At 41.9% G+C, this 23,890-nt stretch overlaps 1 protein-coding gene across 1 annotated transcript; it reads right to left on the reverse strand.

Moving 5' to 3' along the window:
• Positions 1-637: 637 nt before the first annotated feature.
• On the reverse strand, positions 638-23,732 carry LOC115196000 (cAMP-dependent protein kinase catalytic subunit PRKX). Its single transcript, XM_029756431.1, has 8 exons — positions 22,969-23,732; positions 19,617-19,785; positions 18,066-18,329; positions 13,728-13,847; positions 7,647-7,742; positions 4,551-4,608; positions 2,942-3,019; positions 638-2,747 (listed from the first exon to the last, which is right to left on the reverse strand). The coding sequence occupies exons 1-8, from the start codon at positions 23,132-23,134 to the stop codon at positions 2,622-2,624; spliced, it is 1,077 nt and encodes a 358-aa protein (XP_029612291.1). The 5' UTR covers positions 23,135-23,732; the 3' UTR covers positions 638-2,621.
• Positions 23,733-23,890: the final 158 nt, after the last annotated feature.

Genomic DNA, 23,890 nt, shown 5'->3' on the forward strand with positions numbered 1-23,890 from the left:
GTCCAGACAACACGAGTCACTTTCCACTGTTATCACTAATTACTTTCTTGAAATTATACCTTTTAGATTCATTTGGATGAATGAGAGCCTTTAAGGGAGGGGATAATGAAGCTCCAAAATCGATGACTGCTGTGCGGTTTAAAGTGTTCACGCACACACAACTCAATTACAATGTTGGGTAGATACAGACTAGGCCGGTGAACTTGTAGACAAATTACCAACCGACGGAAACACTCCGAAGCTCATTTGTCTGATGACTTGAAATAGTGGTAGCTAATACTTCTAAGGCCAGCTAAGAGCTGTTGAATCATAGAGAAGATTAAAGGTTTTGATATTCTAATAGTGTTTGGCCAACCAGACAACCGTCAGTCACATGACTTACATGTCACCTACAGTACATACAAAACCAATGTGGAAATAGAAAATCCCATCCTATGCTGAATTACAAATCTAACCCTGGCTCCTACCACCCGAAGTACTCTGATACATCTGAAACGATTACATAGATGTAAGCAATATGGAGACAATTCTACCGAGCCTATCAGAAAGCAAAGTATAGCAATTACCAAATTGTTAACACTATTAATACATCACAATATGTTATAATCACACTTCTGAGAGGAAAGAGAATCAGTTGTTGAGTCAGTGGATAGGAGGTGTTTTTAATCCTGGTTGTGTGGATCTTTTAAACAGTATCTCAAGAAGTTAAATACAGTACTGCAACATTAACCATATGAAAAGGCCATACAAAGTTTGTAAGGTAGGCTGTTAAATAATAATAAAAAAAATCTAGACACTTTGACAAAAGGCATTGGTAAAATGGTATTGGGTATAAAATATCATATGCTTGTATTGACCTAAAAGTACAGTATTTCTTCTTTCATATTCGTTTTCTTTTTGCTAATACATAAACTAAAACAACATCTTAAAAAAAGGCAAAAGGCTGAGGATTGTAAAGCAAATTCCCTAGATACACACTTAGATCCCTAGATACACACAAATTCCCTAGATACACAAAAAAGACGCAAAAAAAACAATACATGCGTTGACCAAAAGTCCTAATTATTCGGTCCATTTAGTGTAAACTCACACTGAGTATTGTTTCATAATTGGTTATTAAGAAAACTACATAAAACATTACATACAAGCAATCAAATTGTTCAATTCAAATAATTTAAGTTGACTAAAAGGGACACGAATGACTTCAGTGTTACTAAGTAAGTGTGAGAGACAGTTTGTGATTGTACTATGATGTGTCTAGTCATGATGTGCTTTCTACTGGCCAGTGATATGATTGGTGGAGAGAAGACAAGTTTATTGGCTGCCTGAAGCAAATGGCCAAGCATCTTGCTGAGACAACTTCCTGCTTGGCTATACATGAAACCAGCTGGAGATCTGTATTCTACAGTTCTTTATAGTACGTGAAAGAGACCTAGAGAAAGATAGACATACCAGTCAATATACAAGGACAATTTTTGTTATTGCGTGAACAGCAAAATAGGACAAAGTGGACGGAAGAAAAAGATGGGAGAAACCCCGATTCCACATATAGCAACTAGCTACACTTCTTCCGCACAACAACTATTCCACGTATATTATTATTAACAGTCAACGTTTTCAACAGCACAGCTCAAGTATAAACAGTGTGTGTGATATAAATAAAGTTGAAAAAGTACCACTAGCTTGTCAGGAGAAAAGAAGAAGACATACAATATGTCACATCCAAAGGCACCGTTTACAAGTGCTTTCTGGTCTGGCCTTGATGCACACGTGCACGGAAGTCTGGCCGATAGATAACCAAGTACTTACAGCTCAAAATGACAAGTTTAACAGCCTATTTGACTAGCGGCCACTTGGCATGATATTGTACTACGTTCCTGTACAAGTTTTCTACTTTCTCATTGACACATATCCTGTACAATCTACTAAGTAAGGATATAGTAACCACATATCTAAATTCCATTTACTGTACAGCTCAATACTGAGTCTACTGTATGCGTGATAATTTTTGGATCATAAGCTTTGCTCGGTTGGTTGAGTCCCACAAGTTCCAACAAAGAAAACTGGAACCTTTTTGGCCCAACAAAATATAAAATTCCTGATTATTGCATTTTAAACATATTCATTTCAGTAACAATGTCCTTTGGTTCAAAGAGGACCATAATTTTATTTTTTGCATAACAGGAGAAGGCTCAGAGAAACAAAGAAACTGAGGACAGAGGATTGAGGTTTTAGTTAAGTGAAAAAAAACTCTTTCAAACAAAAATAAATTAATGATAGATAAATATTGTGGTGATATGATGATGCTTTTAGTTCTTTTTTAGGTCAATTCTGTCCTGCTCTTCCACCCAATGTGGAACACATCAATGTCTTCAAGCAAGATAAAGTTCTGGGACTTGGAAGCTTAGAAGTTCTCTTGCTGACCATACAATGGTGACATCTCAGATGATTTACCAGTCGTTCTGTTATTCAGCAAGATCCAGAAGTCTTTCTATATTTTTTCAACATCTAGAAGTTGGACTCACCTTTTCCAAGATCTAAAAGTTCTTGAGTCTTTCTCTACAAGACCTATATGTTTTCGAAGTATTTCTCTCGTTACTTCCGCCTTTTAAAATTTTTTTTTAGAAGTTCTTGAAGATTTCTAAATCCTTCGCAGGCACAGGTGCATCTTTCTTCCACTCGTCCTCGGGGTAGGCATCAAAGTTCGACGTGTCACCTTCGTGGGACACCTTGGGAACTATGGGTGGCTGAGGGAACAAAAAAAATGTGACGCTGGATACATCAAAGAGCTAAAAAAGCAGGCGTTTTCAAAAAAGTATATCAACTCTAAATGGTGAGTTTAATGAAAACAGTATATGCTGAAAGTAAAGTGTATGTTTTACGAGCGTTCCCATTGATGTGTCTGGATGATCGTGTGTGTAATATAGCCAACGTGACAGACCTTCAGTTTTCTCAGAGGTACGCCATCCCAGTCTATAGACTTGAACCATCTGTGCTTTTTCACATCGTCTGCTCCGTTCTGCAAGAGAAGACATTGTGCATCAGAGCCGTCTGTGGGCGGTCTACTCGACACAATCTGGAATCAGGATAAATAAGGTTCTTCTCGTCTGGAATAAATGGTTTGAAATAATAATAATTAGAGCAAAACACTTCATTCTTTCTAAACGCTTTGTGGTGTCTGTGGCGATTCACCCTGTATACTGGGAGTGTGTGGCTAGACCACTCCATGAGTCAGCTAGCTAGTCAGCTAACTAGCACATTTTCCTCAGAAAACCCTTTGAGGAACAAGTCAATAACAGACTGTGTGCCAAATTATGTTTATTTAATCATTGTGCTTACCAACAGTTGTTTTATTGAAAAGAGCCTTCATATACTCCCACATTGACTCTTATGCCTTTGAACAGTGTAATTCAAAACACTCAGACATTATCCTTCGATTGAACGTGAGTGCCAGATACATACATGATTCCAATGAATTAATCATAAAATGTCGGTAGACTACAGGGAATAGAAGTCTGAAACAGATAAATACAAATTTTGTTTCTTTCACTCTGTCTTTCCATCTTAGGTGGATGAGTAAAAACCAGGCCTGCAGTGTTCCTGAGGCATACATATACTGCACACAACGGTGGCAAGCAAACAAGGAACAATCAGCTCGCCATTGAGAGTTAAGATGTGCATGGCGCCTACTTTGGACCGCTCAGTGTCTAGCAGAATGGGCAGTATTGTGCAGTTCAAAAATAAAATCCCTCCTGTTATGACGGAGAGCCAATTCATCACAGTGGTGTAAAAATACATTATTTCACGCAAGAGGAATTACAGATCACTCCACTGAGTGACACAGCGACCCAAACGGAACCCTATTCCCTACATAGTGCACTACTTTCGGCCAGAGCCCTATGGTCCCTGTTCAAAGCTAGTGCACTATAAAAGGGAATATGGCGTTACCAAGAGACCGTGTTCATTGTGGAGGGAGACTCCATTTCTCACCGTGCAAACACAGCTTCTCTGTTGCCTCCTATACATTTCCTGTGCAGATGGCTTGTGCATACTGGCTTCACTCCTACTACTACAGTGGACATCCTGGCTACCAAAGGGGGCATCTTTTCAGCAAGATATAATTCATATTTGCATAGAATGCCCAGTCATGCTGAAATGGCAGGACTAAGTAATGAACTGACTGACTTACTGACAGTGCATAGGAAGGGGAAATAGGTTTTTCTGTGATCCACCCTAAACCCCTGCCGTCCCCTCCCACCCCTTCAACGGTGCAAACTACCTCTACAACAACTTCCTCTATGTATCCAGCTAATTGGAACCAAATGCAGACATTCAGTCACTTCCTAGGCTTTTTCCTTTCCCGTCTCAGTGTTGAGAGTGTGACGTCAAACTGCAAAAGACTCACTCCACAACCTACCGAGTGAACAAAATACTTGGAATTCTGTTTAATTAGTACTGTGTATCTGTTCTCATGTAATGTTTTAGTATAGCTTGGGACAATAAACATTTCTGAAATGGAATCCCAATAATTATTTGATCTTGAAACTCACCTTCATATTGCCTAACCTCCTGGCTCGGTCAATGACGAGGAACTTCTTGATGAGATCTCTGGAAAACAATAGAAAGACAGTCAGAGAGAGAGAGTTACAATGAGTTCACACTGACAATCTATCTCCAGACAGCAGTGTGTGTGTGTGTGTGTGTTCAGACAGCAGATCTACTGCAGGTCTGCAGTTTCAGTCAGAAGCCAAGAAGTCCGTTTCCATCCAAAAGCTGACAACAAGATGGAGGAGCTTGGCAATTGGAACAATAGATAACCTGACGGACTCATAAAGGTGCCATCGGGTAACAGAGCGGTACATCCTGTGTGTGTGTGTGTGTGTGTGTGTGTGTGTGTGTGTGTGTGTATGTATATATATATATATATATATATATATATATATATATATATATATATATATATGTGAGGTGCATCCTGACAGAAACATCTCTCTCGCTCTTGCCCTTTCACTCCCTCTCTTTTAATTGAGGGAAAGTGACAGGTTTTAAAGTGAAACTTTTCACAACTATGAAGATGCTGGAGTAAGCATACTTTAGGGATGAATTCGTCTTTAAAATGAGTGTAAGTTTTCCGATGATATGCGGCCGGCGCTGACAGAGTGAGCTTTCAATAAAGCTGACGTATATCTCACAACCAACGAGATGCCAGCACAGACGTAAATATACTATCCGATTATCGAAAGTCTGCATTTTAGTGTCTTAAACCCTCCCAACTAACAACAACTTCACAATCCGACAGCCTCCGCTCTCATTCAGTGCCCTCTTTTACAGTTCCTAGGGCAAGGACTGAAATGGGGAAACAATCCTACTCCTATAATACTCCTTGGTCCTGGAACGAACTACAAAAGACTTTAAAGACTTTAATCAGAGTTTAAAGCAATGATTAAAAGAAAATGTCAATGACCATTGTAATTGTATGTACACACTGGCTACTTCCTGCTGACTTCTCGCTAGGTCTCCCTCACAAAAGACATTTCTAACATCAACAGTTTTTTTTCCTGGGGAAATGCAACTTTCCTTAACCCCAATTGATTGCCCAATCTGAGACAATTCTATTTTATGCAATATGCAAGCGACAAACAATGTCACTGTACATTTCTATGGAAATATACCACACAGCAGGGCTTTTTTTCTGGATCAAAATGGGGCTTAGGTGGTGGGAATGGCCAATGGTGAAGTCACCGACCAACATTTTTGTGGAATTCTACACATTTTGCCTTGTGGCGGAGATCATTTGTTTTGTTGAAGTTTTAAAGCACATTTCCTGCAAATTTACACGACTTAGGCTGAGTGACTCAAACATTATAACAAAATCAAATGGGGGCCCCATGCCATGACAAAAATACTCCTAAATGCAGTGTTTTGGGAATTTTTGATTCTCGTTTTTATTTTGGTGATTGTTAGTCGACAGTTCTCTTATTTAAAAATACATAGGCCCATTATCTTTTCTTCATAGTTTATATCTGGTTTTAGTCATTTAAGTTTACACTGAAAACATTTTGTATCTTTCTTTCTTTCTGTCTGTTTGGATTAAGGCGGCCTGAAAAAACACTTTGCACCCCCCCAAGACTTTTCTATGCAGAAAGCCCTGCACAGTGACGTTACTAACTACAGCATATTTAGAATGGCGTATTTGAACGGCATATAACACTTTACAATAAGTTGGTCTTACACCTGTTCAGTAATACTGTAACACGTCTTATCTTCTCTGCGATAGAAAAGAGTTACTGCAATGGACAGACAAACAGAGCCAGAGCCACGCAACTCTGCCTCAGGTTCTACCCATCGGTTCTGATGGATGGATGGGAGTGGGTCAAAGTGACTGTGATATAGCTGGAGGGAATATTAAAAAAAGAAAACCCTTCTGTCTGTCTGGTGGCCAAAAGATAGACGGCTTAAGTGTTTGGGGGCTCTATTGTTAGTGTGTTATGTAGCAGTGGGACTGTGTGTGTGTGTGTGTGTGTGTGTGGTAGCAGCGGGACTGTGTGTGTATGTGCGTTAGGTAACACTGTGTGTGTGTGTGTTTGGTAGCAGTGGGACTGTGTGTGTGTGTGTGTGTGTGTGTGTGTGGTAGCAGCGGGACTGTGTGTGTATGTGCGTTAGGTAACACTGTGTGTGTGTGTGTGTGTGTGTGTGTGTGTGTGTGTGTGTGTGTGTGTGTGTGTGTGTTTGGTAGCAGCGGGACTGTGTGTGTATGTGCGTTAGGTAACACTGTGTGTGTGTGGCCTCTCCCAGGTATCCGGTTGGGCCAGTGTGTCAGGGCTGATTGAGTGCGTCCCAGGACCTCTCCTCCTAAAGCTGGTAATCTCCTCACATTACTCCAACCCCCAGCTGTTCTGAGGAGCAGTGTGACGGTTGTGATGGGTTTAAAAGGACGAGTTCCAACTCAGCAGGGTGTGTCATTAGTGAGGGTCCACACCCCACATTCAGCGTAGCTAGCTCTTCATCTTCTGCATGGGAGGCTGATTGACCTGGTCGTTTGGGAGGATGGTTGCTCTGTGTGACGCAGCCGTTAGCGCACACACGTAGATCCGTTGTCTGTGTGCGCGGGCAGGCACACACACGGTCTCACACACACACACACACACACACGTCTACACTGGAGAGATAGGTTAAATATAGGATATAGTACATTCCCAGATGCACATACACAACTAAAGGTATTCACAATGCACCTCTGACAAATTCCAATTGTCAGGTCCTAATCATGAGTATTGGTAATAATGCATTTCCAAAACACACTGTTTGTTATGGGTAGAGAGAGTGTGGTGGATGCGGTTGTTTCCAATTACAGTCTGGAGAAGGACTTATCTCAGGAACATTTTGTTTCCTGCATGCCAAGACCTAAATCTAAAAATCTGATTGAAATGTGATGTGAAAAACAACTTCCATAAATTCTCCTCTCACGTTGAAATGATATAAGATGGCTTATCGTATATTATGTATCATAATGGAATACATTTGTGCCGAGGTAGTGGTAGACTTTGGGTACTTTCCCTACATTATTTCACGCACAATCCCCTGTGCTTGGGTGTGTGCTTGTGCGCGTGTGTGTGTGTGTGTATGTGTGTGTGTGTCCGACTTACTTTACATAGAAATCCAGATGCCGCGGGAATTCCAGCTTTCCGGCGAGGATCTTCTGATAAATACCAAAAGGATTGTCATCAAAAAATGGTGGGTACCTGGAGGGAAAAATAAAAGAACATGTCAGAAAACAGTCATCTCTCCTCAACCGGTGATTACTTACAAACTCCTTCAAAATGTTTGCTCCTATTGGCAAACACTAAAAAAAACGTAATCAAATGAAATCACCAGGTAAAAATAGCATCAAAAGCCAGGTTTCCATCCAACCTATTTATGCGAGTCAAGTACGTCAGATTAAAATGTCACGACAGGCTTGATGGAAACGGCAAATTTGTCGGTAAACTTTCTAAATGTCCGCCAAGCAAAATACGCTATACAAGATGTGTCTGTTAAATTGATTGGGCGAGAAATGGCAGTGGAAATGCATTTATGCGCAAATATTGACAACCATTATGCTGAAGTAAACTTAGTGTCACACGTTGATATTTTGTGTGGTTCCGTGTGGCTCAGTTGGTAGAGCGTGGCGCTTGCAACGGCAGGGCTGTGGGTTCGATCCCCACAGAGGTCCAGTATGAAAGTTTATGTACCCACTACTGTAAATCACTCTGGATCGTCTGCTAAATTATGTAAAATGTTGAAATGTCCTCCCACTACGACATGGGAAAGCATGCAGTTTATTAGGTTACAGATGAAGTAAGTTATGATGAACTTCACAAGGTGGTGATGCTTGGCTGCTGTTTGACAAATAATCTATTTTTTTGTCCATTACAATCTCATCATTTTGTTGCCTACCCGCCATCTGTGAGCTGTTGACTAGAGCCCAGCTGTCAAGACCAGAGTAGGCACATTTGCTATATAAAACAATTTTTTTTTGTGACAAAACCATCAGTAGGGTTGAAAATGAGATGGAAACCCATTTACCGGTATTTATTTTTCGGTACATGGGAATTTAACCGCAAAAGTTATTTTGATATGTCCTACGTCACCACACACAGCTTTTTATCCGCAACAAATCAATTTGATGGAAAAACATCTGTGGTGGGAAAATGCCTATATTATTTTGATTCAGATTTTTGACGGATAGAAACCTAGCTATAAACAGAAAATTGAAAGGGCTGCACTAAAGTACACGACAACACAAAGCATTGAAACACGTGACCCTACAGTTTAAATAACTCATCTGGTGACCTGTGTGTGCCGTTTGACCCTGTGTGTGTGTGTATGTAGTGTGTCTGCGCACATGTATGAACACACTCGCCTACGTGTCTCTGTGTAGTACAGAGCTGTAGTTCCTCAGACAAAATCAACTGCATTCTGGTGACTCCGATGGTTTAACGGTGAATGCTTCGCCAGCACTGCTCCAGCCTGGACAAGCCATTAACCGTGCAGACCGCGTTACATAATGGGCCAGGCTAGCCTAGCTAAATACATTACACATGCAGCAGACAGCCGGATAATCACACCAGTTTGTCACAGGGGGCTGCCGAGGAGTCAGACACCTCTGCCCGTGGAATGGGGGCCTGGAGGCTGTTAGATGTGTAACACAGACCAAACGTAAACGCAGGCCAACTAATGTTGAATACCTATCGTTACTAGTGAGATTCCAGTAATCAAACACATTATACTATATTGCTATGTTTAAGTTGACAGCGATTACAAATCAGCTGCCGGAAGCTGCATGGCGAGCAGTTTATTGTGAGCCTATCAAAACTCAGTATTCTCTTAGTCCCTCTCCTAACCTCACGCTATACATCAGTTGGCCCCAATATGCAAAAAAAAAAGAAAATAAAAAAAAGAAAAGAGCTAGAACGGAACGTTCTTCCATTCCATGGAAGAAAAACTACGTTTCAAATTCTGAACTAAAAAGAGAGAACTGGATATTAACACTCACTTATCTATACGAACGTGCTGTGAAGGGATTGAGGGAAAGATTGACGCCAGGATTTGGTCAGGTTTTTTTGAGTATGGATTCAGTTCCACCAAGGATGGCGAGCCGCCCGAACCCAGGACATCAATAAGAAGATTTGCATGCGAATATTTCTTTTCCTTGGAGAACACTGAATTTGCACTGCCAACTATAGTGTGGTAGGATTTTTCTTGCAAGACATTATTGCATCATACATTGCAGTGGGATTGTTATAAGCACATGCTACACTCTGATAGGCACAGTCACATTTCATTCCATGTCATAGTGGTTTATAAGTCAGTATTTGTGAATTGGGTTGTGTTTTTCTGTGGATTCATGTTTATTGTATTTCTATTGAACAATGAAATCGGAGAGACCCTTGGGTGGGCCCTAGTAAACTATAGGCAGGATGTATGGCCGATATCTACGTCTATTGTACTATAGATGTATTTCATTCATATTGAGCTCATCGTACAAATTTCACAGATCAATATTTACTTAAGGCGATTGATTTTTTTGTAAGCATTTTTACTTATACAAGCCAGCATTCTTTTCCTAAATTATTCAGTTGTGTGGTTTTCATTTCTCCGTACTGCTCCAGTAGCAAACCAGGTCCAATAGAGTTTAAGCTTAAACATACAGTAGCCCATCGTGTTAAGCAATTGTTAAGTAAGACGGTAAGACATATTACCAACGATCACGGTCAAAGGTGAACTGCATCAGTGGATGACGGCACGCATCAGTCAAAACCTGTCAATAAACTGAAATGACTAATACGGACAGGATAAGGAAGGGATAAATAGTGCCTGGTAATGATTTTTGGTCATGACCTGAGATCAGAATAAAATCCTCGTTGTCAAGGGGAATGTAATGTCTTTAGCAGGGACAGGTCTCTACAGTGAATGTCAGAGCAGAAGGGAGGGGGGGGGAAAAAAGAAGAAGAGTCTGGGCGTTGGTAGAATACGAGGGGAGCCAAAGGATGAACCAACAGAGAGCTGCTGTCCTGATGGGTCCTCCTCTTACTGGATGGTAGAGAGGGAGGGAGGCCAAGTGCAGACTACTCCCCCCCCAGGCTACCACCCCGCTCCCCCAGGTACCCCCGCCAGTAGATTAGTGGTAGAATTAAACTAGCACAGCTACAGCAAGAATGGACAAGAGTACTCTCAAGAATATCCATCTTCCATATGTTGTAGAAAAACAGTTAGGCCTATAAGTTCAGAAATTAAAACTGTTTCCGGTTCACATGGAACTGGAATCGGCTACATTGACCAGATAAGATGTTGCGATGTGAGTGGGAGGGAGGGAGGGAGGACCACACACAAAGACAGGGCTGTTGTCATTAAGGAGAGCAGGCTCCCCCTCCAGGCAGGATTAGATACATGATGATACAAGCCTACTGGCCTGTCTATGTGTGTCGGTGTGTGTTAGTGTGTGTGTCGGTGTGTGTATGTAAGACACGGGAGGGCTGGACTGAGTGTGTGTGGAGCTAAGTGCACAGGTGAACTCACCACGATTACTCCCAGAAGTCAGGACCCTGGGGCGGATGGATGTCTGAGTGCGTAAACCTACCCCACCGCGTAACTTTCAGTAGCCCCCCCCTCTACATTCTTCCACTACGGAAGCTACAGGACCTTTGACAAAACAGTTACGCGGCAGTCAACCTTTAGGTCGTGTTGTTCAGAAGGGAGCTTTGTCTCCCGGAGCGCCGAGTGTGTGCGCACACTTCAAAGGCCAGTGTGACGAATGCTATGGAGAAGGTCACATTTTTCTTCACTAGAAGCCAAAGCCACTGAATTCTCCACTGGCAGATGAAGACTAGAGTGAGGTGAAGAGGCACGTACAGAAAGACCTCTGATTCACTGACAACTTCACTACCACTCTTGTCCAGTCGCACGTATCTATATTCCATATAGATTTAATCAATATGTAAAATACAAAAAACATTTAATAAAATTAACATTCTAGGCCTATCAACTTTGATTTTATTCGAAAGGCGTAGATATGAAGTCTAATCTCAGATTTAACATTTTGACCCACTCTGGGGGATAAGGGCTGTGCTACATTTCCATAGCAAAACAAAAACACACACCCAAACCCATCCTGTGTACTGTACCAAGGTCATAATAACTAGCGCCCTCTAGGGGCGACTAATTCACATGATCGAAAAAAGGTTGGGAACGACTGCCTGTTACTGTACCACCAACTGAATTTTGCTCTGCTGGAGTACACGTGATTTACCTCCTCATGTGCATTTTACCAGTATGCCTACGGTCTCCTGAGTCTTCTTAAGTACCCCCCGTGGATAGGCAAAGTACCCCCAGGGGTCCTAGTACCCCTGGTTGGGAACCTCTGTGATAGTGTTATGTTCAGTACGCTATCAGAGCCCTTCTCGCTTGCTTCCATGGATTGTATGAGCCAACGCATTGTCTATGTAATATTATAAACTGGGTGGTTCGAGCCCTGAATGCTGATTGGCTGACAGCCATGGTATATCAGACCGTATACCATGGGTATGACAAAACATTTATTTTTACTGCTTTAATTACGTTGGTAACCAGTTTATAACAGCAATAAGGCACCTCAGGGGTTAGTGATATGGCCAATATACCACGGCTAAAGGCTGTAAGAACAGCCCTTAGCCGTGGTATATTGGCCATATAGGCCATATACCACACTCCCTCATGCTTTATTGCTTAATAATATGGCACTTGGCAGACACTTATCGACTCACAGTTCAGTGAGTGCATACATAGGCTAGGCCCTACATATTTAGCCTAGTATATGTAGCCTTTGTGATGCCTGCAGAAATGCATGTGGATTATAAGCAAAAAGCAAGCACTTAACTCATGTGTAGGCTGGGCTCTATAGAACAAATCATTTAACTTGGTGCACTCGTCTCAAAGAGGAGTGGAAGAGCAGCCGGCCACATGAGTGATGCTATATGTTGCTAGCAGACATCCACTCAGTCAGTGAGTCATTTATTCATTCATTAATTCAAGGCCAGTGTACTCTACAGAAGCACTGCTGAATTAGGATTTCTATAAACACCAGGCCGCAGATGTACCATAGCTAAACGGCCCAGCGCCACTGTCTGTGTTCCAAAGGGCACCCTATTCCCAATGTAGTGCACTACGTTTGACCAGGATTCTGTTCAAAAGTAGTGCACTACATAGGGAATAGGATACCATTTGGAACACATTTCCGGTGTCGTTAAGCTATGGTACAACTACGGTCTGTCTATAGAAATCCTATTTCAGCAGTGCTTCTGTAGGCCTTGAATTAATGAGTGACTGAGTGGGGTTCTCAGACGAGAGAGCATAGCTTTAAGGCACCAGAGTTTGTTATTATGAAACCTTGGTCTCCACAGATCAGACACGTGGGAATGTGTCAGAATAAGTTACCTTTGACCTTTCTTCAATCTGTAACCTTCCTTTCATCCTTATGACCGTCCACCTCTGTCATCACAGAAACACAAGGCAGACTGGTCTTGGAATTGAGCCCACTACAGAGTGACGTAACCTCATGAGGTCAACTCTCTGAATAACAGCACACTTGTCTCACCATTGACTCGCCACAGACATTCTGCTGGATACTACCCAATGTTCATAGACAGAGCCCATTGTCCATAGATGATAGCCACTCTTCATACATACTACTACACTAGGAAGGGGTCAATTCTATTTCAAATTCAGGAAGTAAACTGTAATTCCGATTCCAATATTTTTTATTAAAAATCAATGAGGAGAAATGGAATGTTAGTTTACTTTCTGAATATAAATGAAATTGACCCAAAACCCTGCTACTAACACCCAGTCATCTTGTCCTCTGGTGAACAGGGCCCCCCTGGTGTTGAACCCTGCTCTGTCAGGGGACATTACAGTATTCAGTTAAACCCCTGCTACTAACACACAATCATCTTGTCCTCTGGTGGACTGGGGCCCCTGGTGTTGAACCCTGCCCTGTCAGGGGACATTACAGTATTCAGTTAAACCCCTGCTACTAACACACAGTCATCTTGTCCTCTGGTGAACTGGGGCCCCCTGGTGTTGAACCCTGCCCTGTCAGGGGACATTACAGTATTCAGTTAAACCCCTGCCCAGTCAGGACTCATGACACTAGTGTCCAGCTCAACACCAGTCCTTCCCTTTCAGTCATAGGACAGGACACTACTACTCACCCAGCCAGCATCTCAAAGATGAGGATCCCCAGGGCCCACCAGTCCACCGCCCGGCCATGACCTTTGCTCTGGATGACCTCTGGGGCCAGGTACTCCGGGGTTCCACACAGTGTCCACGTCCTGGATGGAGCGATGGAGAGAGACCGAAAGAGACATAAAAGAGAAACAATACCAGTTTGAACTATTTCAATTCTAGATGTTACGTTACTACAACAGAACACAGGAACACGCGCACACATACAACGTTTATTTTGGCTGTGTGGCCAATCATGTCTGACTGATGATCCTTCTAAGCCTAGGTTTCCCCAAGGGTCACCCTGTACGCAGCACACACTGCACATTCCAATGAGTTTACCCTAGAAGAGGAGACTTCTGTTACATACAGGGAAAGAGTACCCCAGTCTTGTAAAGTAATCACCCTGCCGTTTATAGTAGTGTCCTGTATGTAGGTTGCTCTCATAATAGTATCAGCTGTCAGTCGACTGGTCCTTCAGTCAGTAGTAGTGTAGCTTATGCAGGCTGATCTCAAAGTAGTATGTACACTGATATGGTATAACTAATAAAACGTGTGTAGCCCGATCTCACAGTACTATCGGATGGTATTTGGATCCAACAGAGTGACGGAGCTTTAGTTTGCTGGAAGTTCTGGTTGTGTTATAGGTAGATCAATGTCTTTGGTTCAATTGTATACAGCTGGTTAACACTGTATGGAGGACATATAAAACCCTTGACCACTATTGTCTGGCCAGGGAGAAAATCTGAAGTGGGGAGCAGAATATGACACAACAAATTATAATTTTTATCAGATGTTTTAATGTTCTGAATAAAAAATGTATAAAGAAATGGCCCTCTGGAAAATAACTCTTGTTCAGTTGCCGTGGTGATGGTTCATTTGTATGCAAATGGTTACTCTGTTTAAGGGGCAGGCTCAAGGTCCCTGATTTCATTTCCATCTTTATTATACATTTTGAAGTGAACGAGAACGGGACACTTTGGTTGCAATGTGGAAAATGTAGCTTGCATTGTAATTGTAGATTTTTTGTCGCATTGCAACCTTTATCAGATAGGCATACAGTACCTACCTCAGACTCAGAGTACTCTCTGGACAGAGTGCTGCTCTACGACTGGAAAAGTTAGTCTAATAAACCAGTAACCTCTGAGCACATCCTAGAACCTAAAGCAGGTCCATTCTATTGTGCCACTAGGTGGCACTGTGGAAGCATCAACAGTGTGGTGTGATAATGTTCCACCTTCTAAACTAATCACACATACGCACGCACGCACGCACACACACGCACGCACACACGCACACACGCACGCACGCACACACGCACACACACACACACGCACACACACACGAGGAACCCCACCAGTGGCAAGGCAGCCAGCTCGCTCATTCGTTTGTTCTTCACACTCTCGCCGCATTCGAGGCAATTTCTTTTGCCGTCCATTTCTTTAAGTGGGTCACAAGTTGCACATCAGAGACACATCTACTCGAACTCTGTTTTACTCTCCCGGCCAGAGAAAATGTAATCTTAGTCCATTCTGTTTACATGTCAGTGGGTCAGGTTTGTGTTCAGCGAGGCTCCCTGCAAAACACCAGCGCTACTGCAGTATCACTACACTACTGCACTGCAGATACAGAACTCTTTTAATCCGAGTGCTGCAGCTTTCCAATCCTACGGAGGTTACCGAAGAGGACTAGCTGCTTGTAACGCTAATTTAAAAACAAAACAACGGCAATTTCATCTCAGCTTTGCATTTTTTTCCTCATGTTTTGGGATTCCGTCTTAGATAGAGCGAGGATTCCCCTCCATACATTCTGTGAATATTATATGGACGTGTAATATGGCAACTCCCGGAAGGATATCTATATCCCTACTAGAGGTCGACCGATTATGATTTTTCAACGCCGATACAGATACACCGATTATTGGAGGACCAAAAAGCCGCTACCGATTAAATCGGCCGATTTATTATTTATTTATTTGTAATAATGACAATTACAACAATAATTAATTAATATATTTATATATTAATATAATACATCAATAAAATCAATTTAGCCTCAAATAATGAAACATGTTCAATTTTTTTAAATAATGCAAAAACAAAGTGTTGGAGAATAAAGTAAAAGTGCAATATGTGCCATGTAAGAAAGCTAACGTTTAAGTTCCTTGCTCAAAACATGAGAACATATGAAAGCTGGTGGTTCCTTTTAACATGAGTCTTCAATATTCCCAGGTAAGAAGTTTTAGGTTGTAGTTATTATAGGAATTATAGGACTATTTCTCTCTATACGATTTGTATTTCATATACCTTTGACTATTGGATGTTCTTATAAGCACTTTAGTATTGCCAGTCTAACAGTATAGCTTCCATCCCTCTCCTCGCTCCTAACCTGGGCTCGAACCAGGAACACATCGACAACAGCCACCCTCGAAGCAGCGTTACCCATGCAGAGCAAGTGACGTTTGAAACGCTATTAGTGCGCATCCCACTAACTAGCTAGCCATTTCACATGGGTTACACCAGCCTAATCTCGGGAGTTGATAGGCTTGAAGTCATAAACAGCGCAATGCTTGAAGCATTGTGAAAAGCTGCTGGCAAAACGCACGAAAGTGCTGTTTGAATGAATGCTTACGAGCCTGCTGGTGCCTACCATCGCTCAGTCAGACTGCTCTATCAAATCATAGACTTAATTATAACATAATAACACACAGAAATACGAGCCTTAGGTCATTAATATGGTCGAATACGGAAACTATCACGTTTATTCTTTCAGTGAAATATGGAACCGTTCCATATTTTATCTTATGGGTGGCATCCATAAGTGTAAATATTCCTGTTACATTGCACAACCTTCAATGTTATGTCATAATTACGTAAAATTCTGGCAAATTAGTTCGCAACGAGCCAGGCGGCCCAAACTGTTGCATATACCCTGACTCTGCGTGCAATGAACGCAAGAGAAGTGACACAATTTCACCTGGTTAATATTGCCTGCTAACCTGGATTTCTTTTAGCTAAATATGCAGGTTTAAAAATATATACTTCTGTGTATTGATTTTAAGAAAGGCATTGATGTTTATGTTTAGGTACATTCGTGCAACGATTGTGCTTTTTTCACAAATGCGCTTTTGTTAAATCATCCCCCGTTTGGCGAAGTCGGCTGTCTTTGTTAGGAAGAAATAGTCTTCTCAGTTCGCAACGAGCCAGGCGGCCCAAACTGCTGCATATACCCTGACTCTGTTGCAAGAGAAGTGACACATTTTCCCTAGTTAAAAGAAATTCATGTTAGCAGGCAATATTAACTAAATATGCAGGTTTAAAAATATATATTTGTGTATTGATTTTAAGAAAGGCATTGATGTTTATGGTTAGGTACACGTTGGAGCAACGTGTACCTAAGCGATTATATGCAACGCAGGACAGGCTAGATAAACTAGTAATATCATCAACCATGTGTAGTTAACTAGTGATTATGATTGATTGATTGTTTTTTATAAAGATAAGTTTAATGCTAGCTAGCAACTTACCTTAGCTTCTTACTGCATTCGCGTAACAGGCAGGCTCCTCGTGGAGTGCAATGTAAAGCAGGTGGTTAGAGCGTTGGACTAGTTAATGGTAAGGTTGCAAGATTGAATCCCCGAGCTGACAAGGTAAAAATCTGTCGTTCTGCCCCTGAACAAGGCAGTTAACCCATCGTTCCTAGGCCATCATTGAAAATAAGAATGTGTTCTTAACTGACTTGCCTAGTTAAATAAAAGGTGTACATTTTTTTTATTTTTTTAAGAATGTATAATTTTTAAAAATTATAATAATCTGCCAAATCGGCGTCCAAAAATACCGATTTCCGATTGTTATGAAAACTTGAAATCGGCCATTCCGATTAATCGGTTGACCTCTAATCCCTACTGTACCAATCAGGCAAATATGTCTGTATGGCTACAATTCCTAAACGTGTTATAGTCTTACAATGAGACAGAAAAACAAACAGCATTCACTCCCACAATTAACATGGCAATCTAATAACATCTTGATTATGACTTGTTAGGGGGCATAATGCCTAACAATTAAGGATGTCCTGGCTGTGCAGTACACCTGCTCCCAGATGGGATGATACCTGTAGGGACGAACAGCTCATACGGGACGCTGCTCTGCGGCTGACCCTGTGCTGCTTCCAGTCTCTAGTGTGTGTTTCTCTGTGTGTGTGTGTGTGTGTGTGTGTGTGTGTGTGCGCGGTCTCAGGGAGGTTGGAAATATAATAACACAGTCCAAAGAGACATTTCCGTTTCGACGGACAACAAAGTTGCACTCTACGGCATTACATCATACCTGTCCGAGAGCTTCTTAGCGAAGCCGAAGTCTGTGAGGCGGATGTGTCCCTCGCTGTCCAGCAGTATATTCTCCGGCTTCAGGTCTCGGTAGACGATCTCTTTGGAGTGGAGGTACTCGATGGCACACACGATCTCCGTGGAGTAGAAGAGGCCCGTGGTGTTGCTGAAGCGCCCGCGGCTACGGAGGTAACTGAACAGCTCGCCACCTGGAACGTAGTCCATCAGCATGTATAGTAAACAATCGTCATGGTGGGTCCAGAACCTGGAAGGTATAAACAGGAAATAAACACACCAGTACATTTGAACAAGGTGACTCTATTCAAACACAAATATTTGTCGGGCAACAGTGGTTGGATGTAGAGAGTTAAACAACATGGTAGTCTGGGCAGTGTTTGCTTAGCTTACAGTACGTGGCATTGGCCTTGTCAAAACAGTTGTAGAGGACAAGTGGAAAGTGGCGTGGAAAGTGTTTTCTAATTAACAATTAGCCTTTTAAAATGATAAACTTGGATTAGCTGCGTAGCACCATTAGGTGCAAAAACTTGACTTACCCAGTTGCGGCCCACTTTTTGGAAGCAAACCACTCGATTTCGTCTCTGCGTTATATTGGCATCGAACATGTCACCCTCCCTGGGAGAGGAGGTGACCTTGATAATTTATTGTTAAAACGAGAGGATGCCTGGATCTTTAATTTAAAGACCCTTGCACTCTTTGGTCTCAACATAGACTTTGATCTTAAGCCATTCTTGTGATTATTGTGACTTTGCCATTGTAATTGTTTGTAAGCTTGTGTAGTCTAAAATGAATCTATGATCGTATGCTATCCATTTGTTTTTTTGTATGCTGTTCTTTGTATGCCATATTTATATTTGAGAATTAACCAATGATATTAGGCCACACTTGGCCATGATTACAGACACCTGCGTGTCTTTTGACAATATATAAACGAGTCATCTCGCAGTGTTTGTGATCAGACCCTGATGAAGACAGCTTGGCTGTCGAAACGTTGGATATTACATTTTTGCATCTGAGCTCCTAGAGTGTGCGGCTCTCCCTTATTTTCAAGTTTTCTACTCCGTTAGCCAGCACCTCGCCTTAAATAGGTGTGCGTTTCTTTTTCTTCTAAACTTCGATTAGCTAACACATCTTTCCATTGGAAAACAGGGGTGGGCCTCTGTACGCCTATGTACATATTCCATAAAAATCTGCCGTTTCCAGCTACAATAGTCATTTACAACATTAACAATGTCTACACTGTATTTCTGATCAATGTGATGGTATTTTAACGGACACATTTTTTTTGCTTTTCTTTCAAAAACAAGGACATTTCTAAGTGACCCGAAACTTTTGAACGGTAGTGTATATTTCATCCACCTCCAACAGATCTGTGGCTGATGATGGCGGTAGTGTTGAGGTGATCAGACACTCACAGTCTAATGAGGAAAGGGAGGTTGACTTCGGTCAGGACTTCCTTCTCTTTATGTTATGATAACATAACTTAAAACATAGCATAAATGGCTATGTGGTGTTGAGATGATCAGACACTCACAGTCTGATGAGGAAGGGGTGGTTGACTTCCGTCAGCACTTCCTTCTCGTTGTGGACGTGCTGCTCCTGCTTCAGCCGGATCACGTCGGGGATCTTCATAGCCTTCAGAGCGTAGAACGCCCTGCTCTTCTTGTCTTTCACCAGGAACACCCTGCCAAAGGTCCCTGTGCCTGAAGCAAGGAGAGAGGGGAACAGTCATTAGACAAGGCGTTAAGTTCTCTGTCACACACACCCACATGTCATAGAGCAACATTCAATTCAGATTATTTCTGCAACAAATCAACCACAATTATTTTTTACTTAACACTTATTTTTCTTAATACTGCATTGCTGGTTAAGGGCTTGTAAGAAAGCATTTCACTGTAAGGTTTACACACCTGTTGTATTCGGCACAAATACAATTTGATTTGATAATCAAGAAGAGATCTGTGGTTAAGTCAGATCATGAAACCAGAATGCTATATTTGCGTTGTTTTTGACATTCAATTATCTCTGACATGTCTTCAACCCTTCCATCAATTAAAGAGGTCGAATCTGGAAGAACTGTCCAAGATTCCTTGAGTTGTCTTCTCACTCTTTTACAAGTCTGAGGTCATTATTTCGGTCAACAATTCAAATTATTTCTCTATTCCCATCTCCTGGTCAAGAGGAGTACAAAATAACACCCTATGCCTAGTCATATTTCACTGTGAGTAAGGAGAGAGGGAGTAGACAAACAGAGAGAACAGAGAGATGGACTCACAATCCCCCGATAGAGTCATGGAATGTTGGCTTCTAGCACATTTGGGCTTACTTCATACAAGGGATCTGTGTCCTTCCCTGTTCTCAGTCTCCATGGTAATCTAATAGGAGCAAGCAAGCAAGCAAACAAAGCCCAAACCCTTTGTCTTTTTACTCATCATATGATAACACAGAGGTTAGATAACGGTCAGGTTTGACTCTGAGCTCAGCTGCACTACCATATCTGAAAACATTGCTGGTGTAATATTTCGCCTCAAGGCAGATATGTTCTAGTACACTCAGCACAATCAGATGGATATTCTATGGATTTTTGTCCTCTCCTCGTGGGCCTAGTACTACTTATCTAGAGATTCCCAACAAGCAGGCCTTAGGCCTACACTACTAAAGCATGAAAAACAGCAAAAGAAAATCTTTTGGCAAACATAGTGAGCACCTTGCTCAATATAAATGAGCTAATAATGACATGTGCGTCGTCTTTAGGCAACAGCTCTATCAATATTTTTTTGTATTCAGAAGGAACCCTTGCTGCAGAAGCCAACTGTCTAGAGAGATTAGGCCTAGTACCTGTCAGCACAGTAAAGACATATGGTAATGTCCTTTTCCGATCACCGTTTGTTGTTCCCTCAAGTAGCCTAATCTTCTTGTGGAAGCAGCAAACTGACATTTTTCTTCCTGCTGATTTTGTAGCTCCTGTTGCATTTTTAGATGTGTGCATGTATATACTATTTTCATCATATTGAGTGATTACCACCAGAAATGTCCCATGATTTAATTTGGCCATGTGACATAGGTTTTCCCCTGCAAGTGGGTCAAACCTGATTTGTCCTTTTCTCCCCAATAGAGCAACGCCTGAGGTAAAGTGATATGCACCAAATACTGCACTGATTACTTTGCATGGTGTACTGAATACTGAATAGTGTTTCCAAAAAAAGAAAAACAGCTAGGCTATATGATAACAAATGGCACAAAATGGATGCTTCTCTCAACACCAACGTGAGGTATTTTTCATGGAAACAAACCAGAGATCTAGCTAACTTGGAAAAGAAGGGTAAAATAGCTGACCTATTTTTGCTCCAGACCTGAATTGAATCAATTAGAGTGAGAAAAAGTGACACTTATTTTCACAGCTAAGGTGTTTAATTTTGTCAGATTCTTGGTTTGCTGGATGCTAGCCTACATGTATTTGAATAGAATACAGAATGTTTCTTGTTCTAATTTTGTGGGAGCAGAACTAGATAGGCCCGTGTTTTTATTTGATTTGACTGGCACTACATATTTGATGGAACAAGGCCAGACGTGGAATAATAAGAGCCTAGCTAGTTGATGCTACTCAATGCACTTGGCCAGTGGCCATGTATCTTGATGTAGGCTTAGGACCCACCATTTCTGCCTCGTCACCAGAAAACTTTTCCTATGCACGAAAGATGGGCAAAATGCCTGTAAGCGTCAAATGTCACGTGAGAGCCAGGTGCCTCATTATTTCAATGACCATTAGACAAAAGCAGTCGTCAAGACATGTAACTGATTTGTCATAAGCAGTAAATCCCTCTCATCATCATCTAACAAAAGGCTTTGCAAATTGGATGATTTTATCTTGGGATTTTAAGCTTCATGCTTTCCCTGATCGCGTGGGCTTAGAATGAGATGGGAATTCTCTATTAGCCAAGTGTCCGTCTCGTCATGAATCAAATATGAGAGCGCTGTAAAAGATTAAGTGGTTTTCGTGATCAGTAGCCTGTGTTCAGTCTTGAAGTAGTGCATGTTGTTTTAACATTCTTGGTTTCTGGCATTAGACTCACCACAGAGTGGACTCCACCCATGTGAAAAAAAAACAGTTCAACAGCTGAGTCTGCTGAAACATTACCCATGCAGTGAAAGGACTTACATGCCCAGACAAGTGAGCAGGACCAAACATGAACTTTGACATTCACAGGGCACTGCTCACAATAACAACAGGAACATCTGACACCTCACCTTACTAATATAGCTAGTTCCTTTTTACAAAAAAATATATACTCACCCTCTCTAGACTAGTGCAAAGGGTTTCAATGTAGCAAAATCTGATAAGGGAAGTAAGAGTTTAATCCATTAAGCTTTCACTTCTCAAGCTGGTTATTTCATGTATGCAATGCAACCATTAATCCTTCTTGATCCCTTAGATGTACACAGATATTTCCCCTAATACCATGTCAAGAAAATGTTGAAGAGCCCAGCAACCGTGTGGGATTATGAATTCCCCAATGATTGGCCACAGAGCGGGCAATAAACCTATGGGTGAGCTTGACTGAAACCGAGAACACCCTTGTCCACTTCCGGTTGACAGATTAAGTAGCAGACCGAACAGAGTCATGACAGCTATCTTCTGACTCAAGAGTTGAATGATGTTTCATGGTCAGCATATCACCATGTCATATTCCATGGAATGGCTGATCACATAGTCGCCTTGGCTTTCATTGCTTGTGCTGTTCTGCACGAGCCACACATGTACCAGTAGTAGTTTATGCCCTATATTGCCTAGTTGATAGGCAGGATAGTGTGAGAAGCCCTGTGATAGACAGACCAGTTTCACCAGTGCGTGTACTATAACATACTGTCTTGCTGCCTAAACTTACCAACTGTGGAAATGGTGTCCAGGTCATCGAGTGAGTATGTCCTGTTGTTCAGTGTTAACGATGCTGCTCCGGCCAACAACATGGGACTGCTCGCGCAGGTCTTGGCACTCTCACGAATGGAGTTGCTTTCATTAATTATCCCAACCTTTGCCTTTGTTGATGCCATTTTCCGTATGCATCCAAATGTAGCTATGCTAGCAATCACTTTAGCCACTTTACCAAACCGGTTTCGCCGAGGATAGATAGCCAATGACGGCTACAGTAGCCAATTCTCAAGATCAGTGTCCGCCTTATTCCCTAATACCAACTACGGTTTTAAATCAAATGTGGCTACTTCCCTTGGACAAGCGAGCATCTTATTTGTCTTGATAGCTAGAAAACAGGTGAGGATCGTATCCTTGCGGAATCGCATGATGTAGCTCGAGCGGTCACTGCTGTCAAATGCAGAAGCTAGCTAGCCATAGCAAACGGAGTAGCTATCAAGCTATAGCTAACACAAAAGAAAACCATCCCACACCTTGCGTCTGAATGAATGAATGACCAACGTTAGCTAGCTAATGTCAAACTACAAACTCATACTGCCCGTTTCCGTACGAGCCTCCGCTTGAGTAGTTAGGGGGTCTCGTGTTGTCTCGCTAGCTTAACTTCCGTCCTAGGAAGCTAGTTGGCTAGCAAGAAAGATATGAGACATTTAAATTATTTACTTCTCTCCTTCGTTCGCAAGTAGAACCTCACCCAGTTCAACAACACACAGACAGGGCAAGGGAGAAGTGGGGAATGCTTTGTGTTGACAAAAAACAGACCAATGACTAAACACCCCATGTGCAAATTAAACCAATGGTATGATTAAAGGGGCGTAGACCCGTTTGACAGACAGCTGGAAAACGGCCGTAAATGTTCTTTCCACATGTACAGTTTGAAG

This window comes from Salmo trutta, chromosome 6, assembly GCF_901001165.1.
Source record: "Salmo trutta chromosome 6, fSalTru1.1, whole genome shotgun sequence".
NCBI classification, from domain to species: Eukaryota; Metazoa; Chordata; class Actinopteri; order Salmoniformes; family Salmonidae; genus Salmo; species Salmo trutta.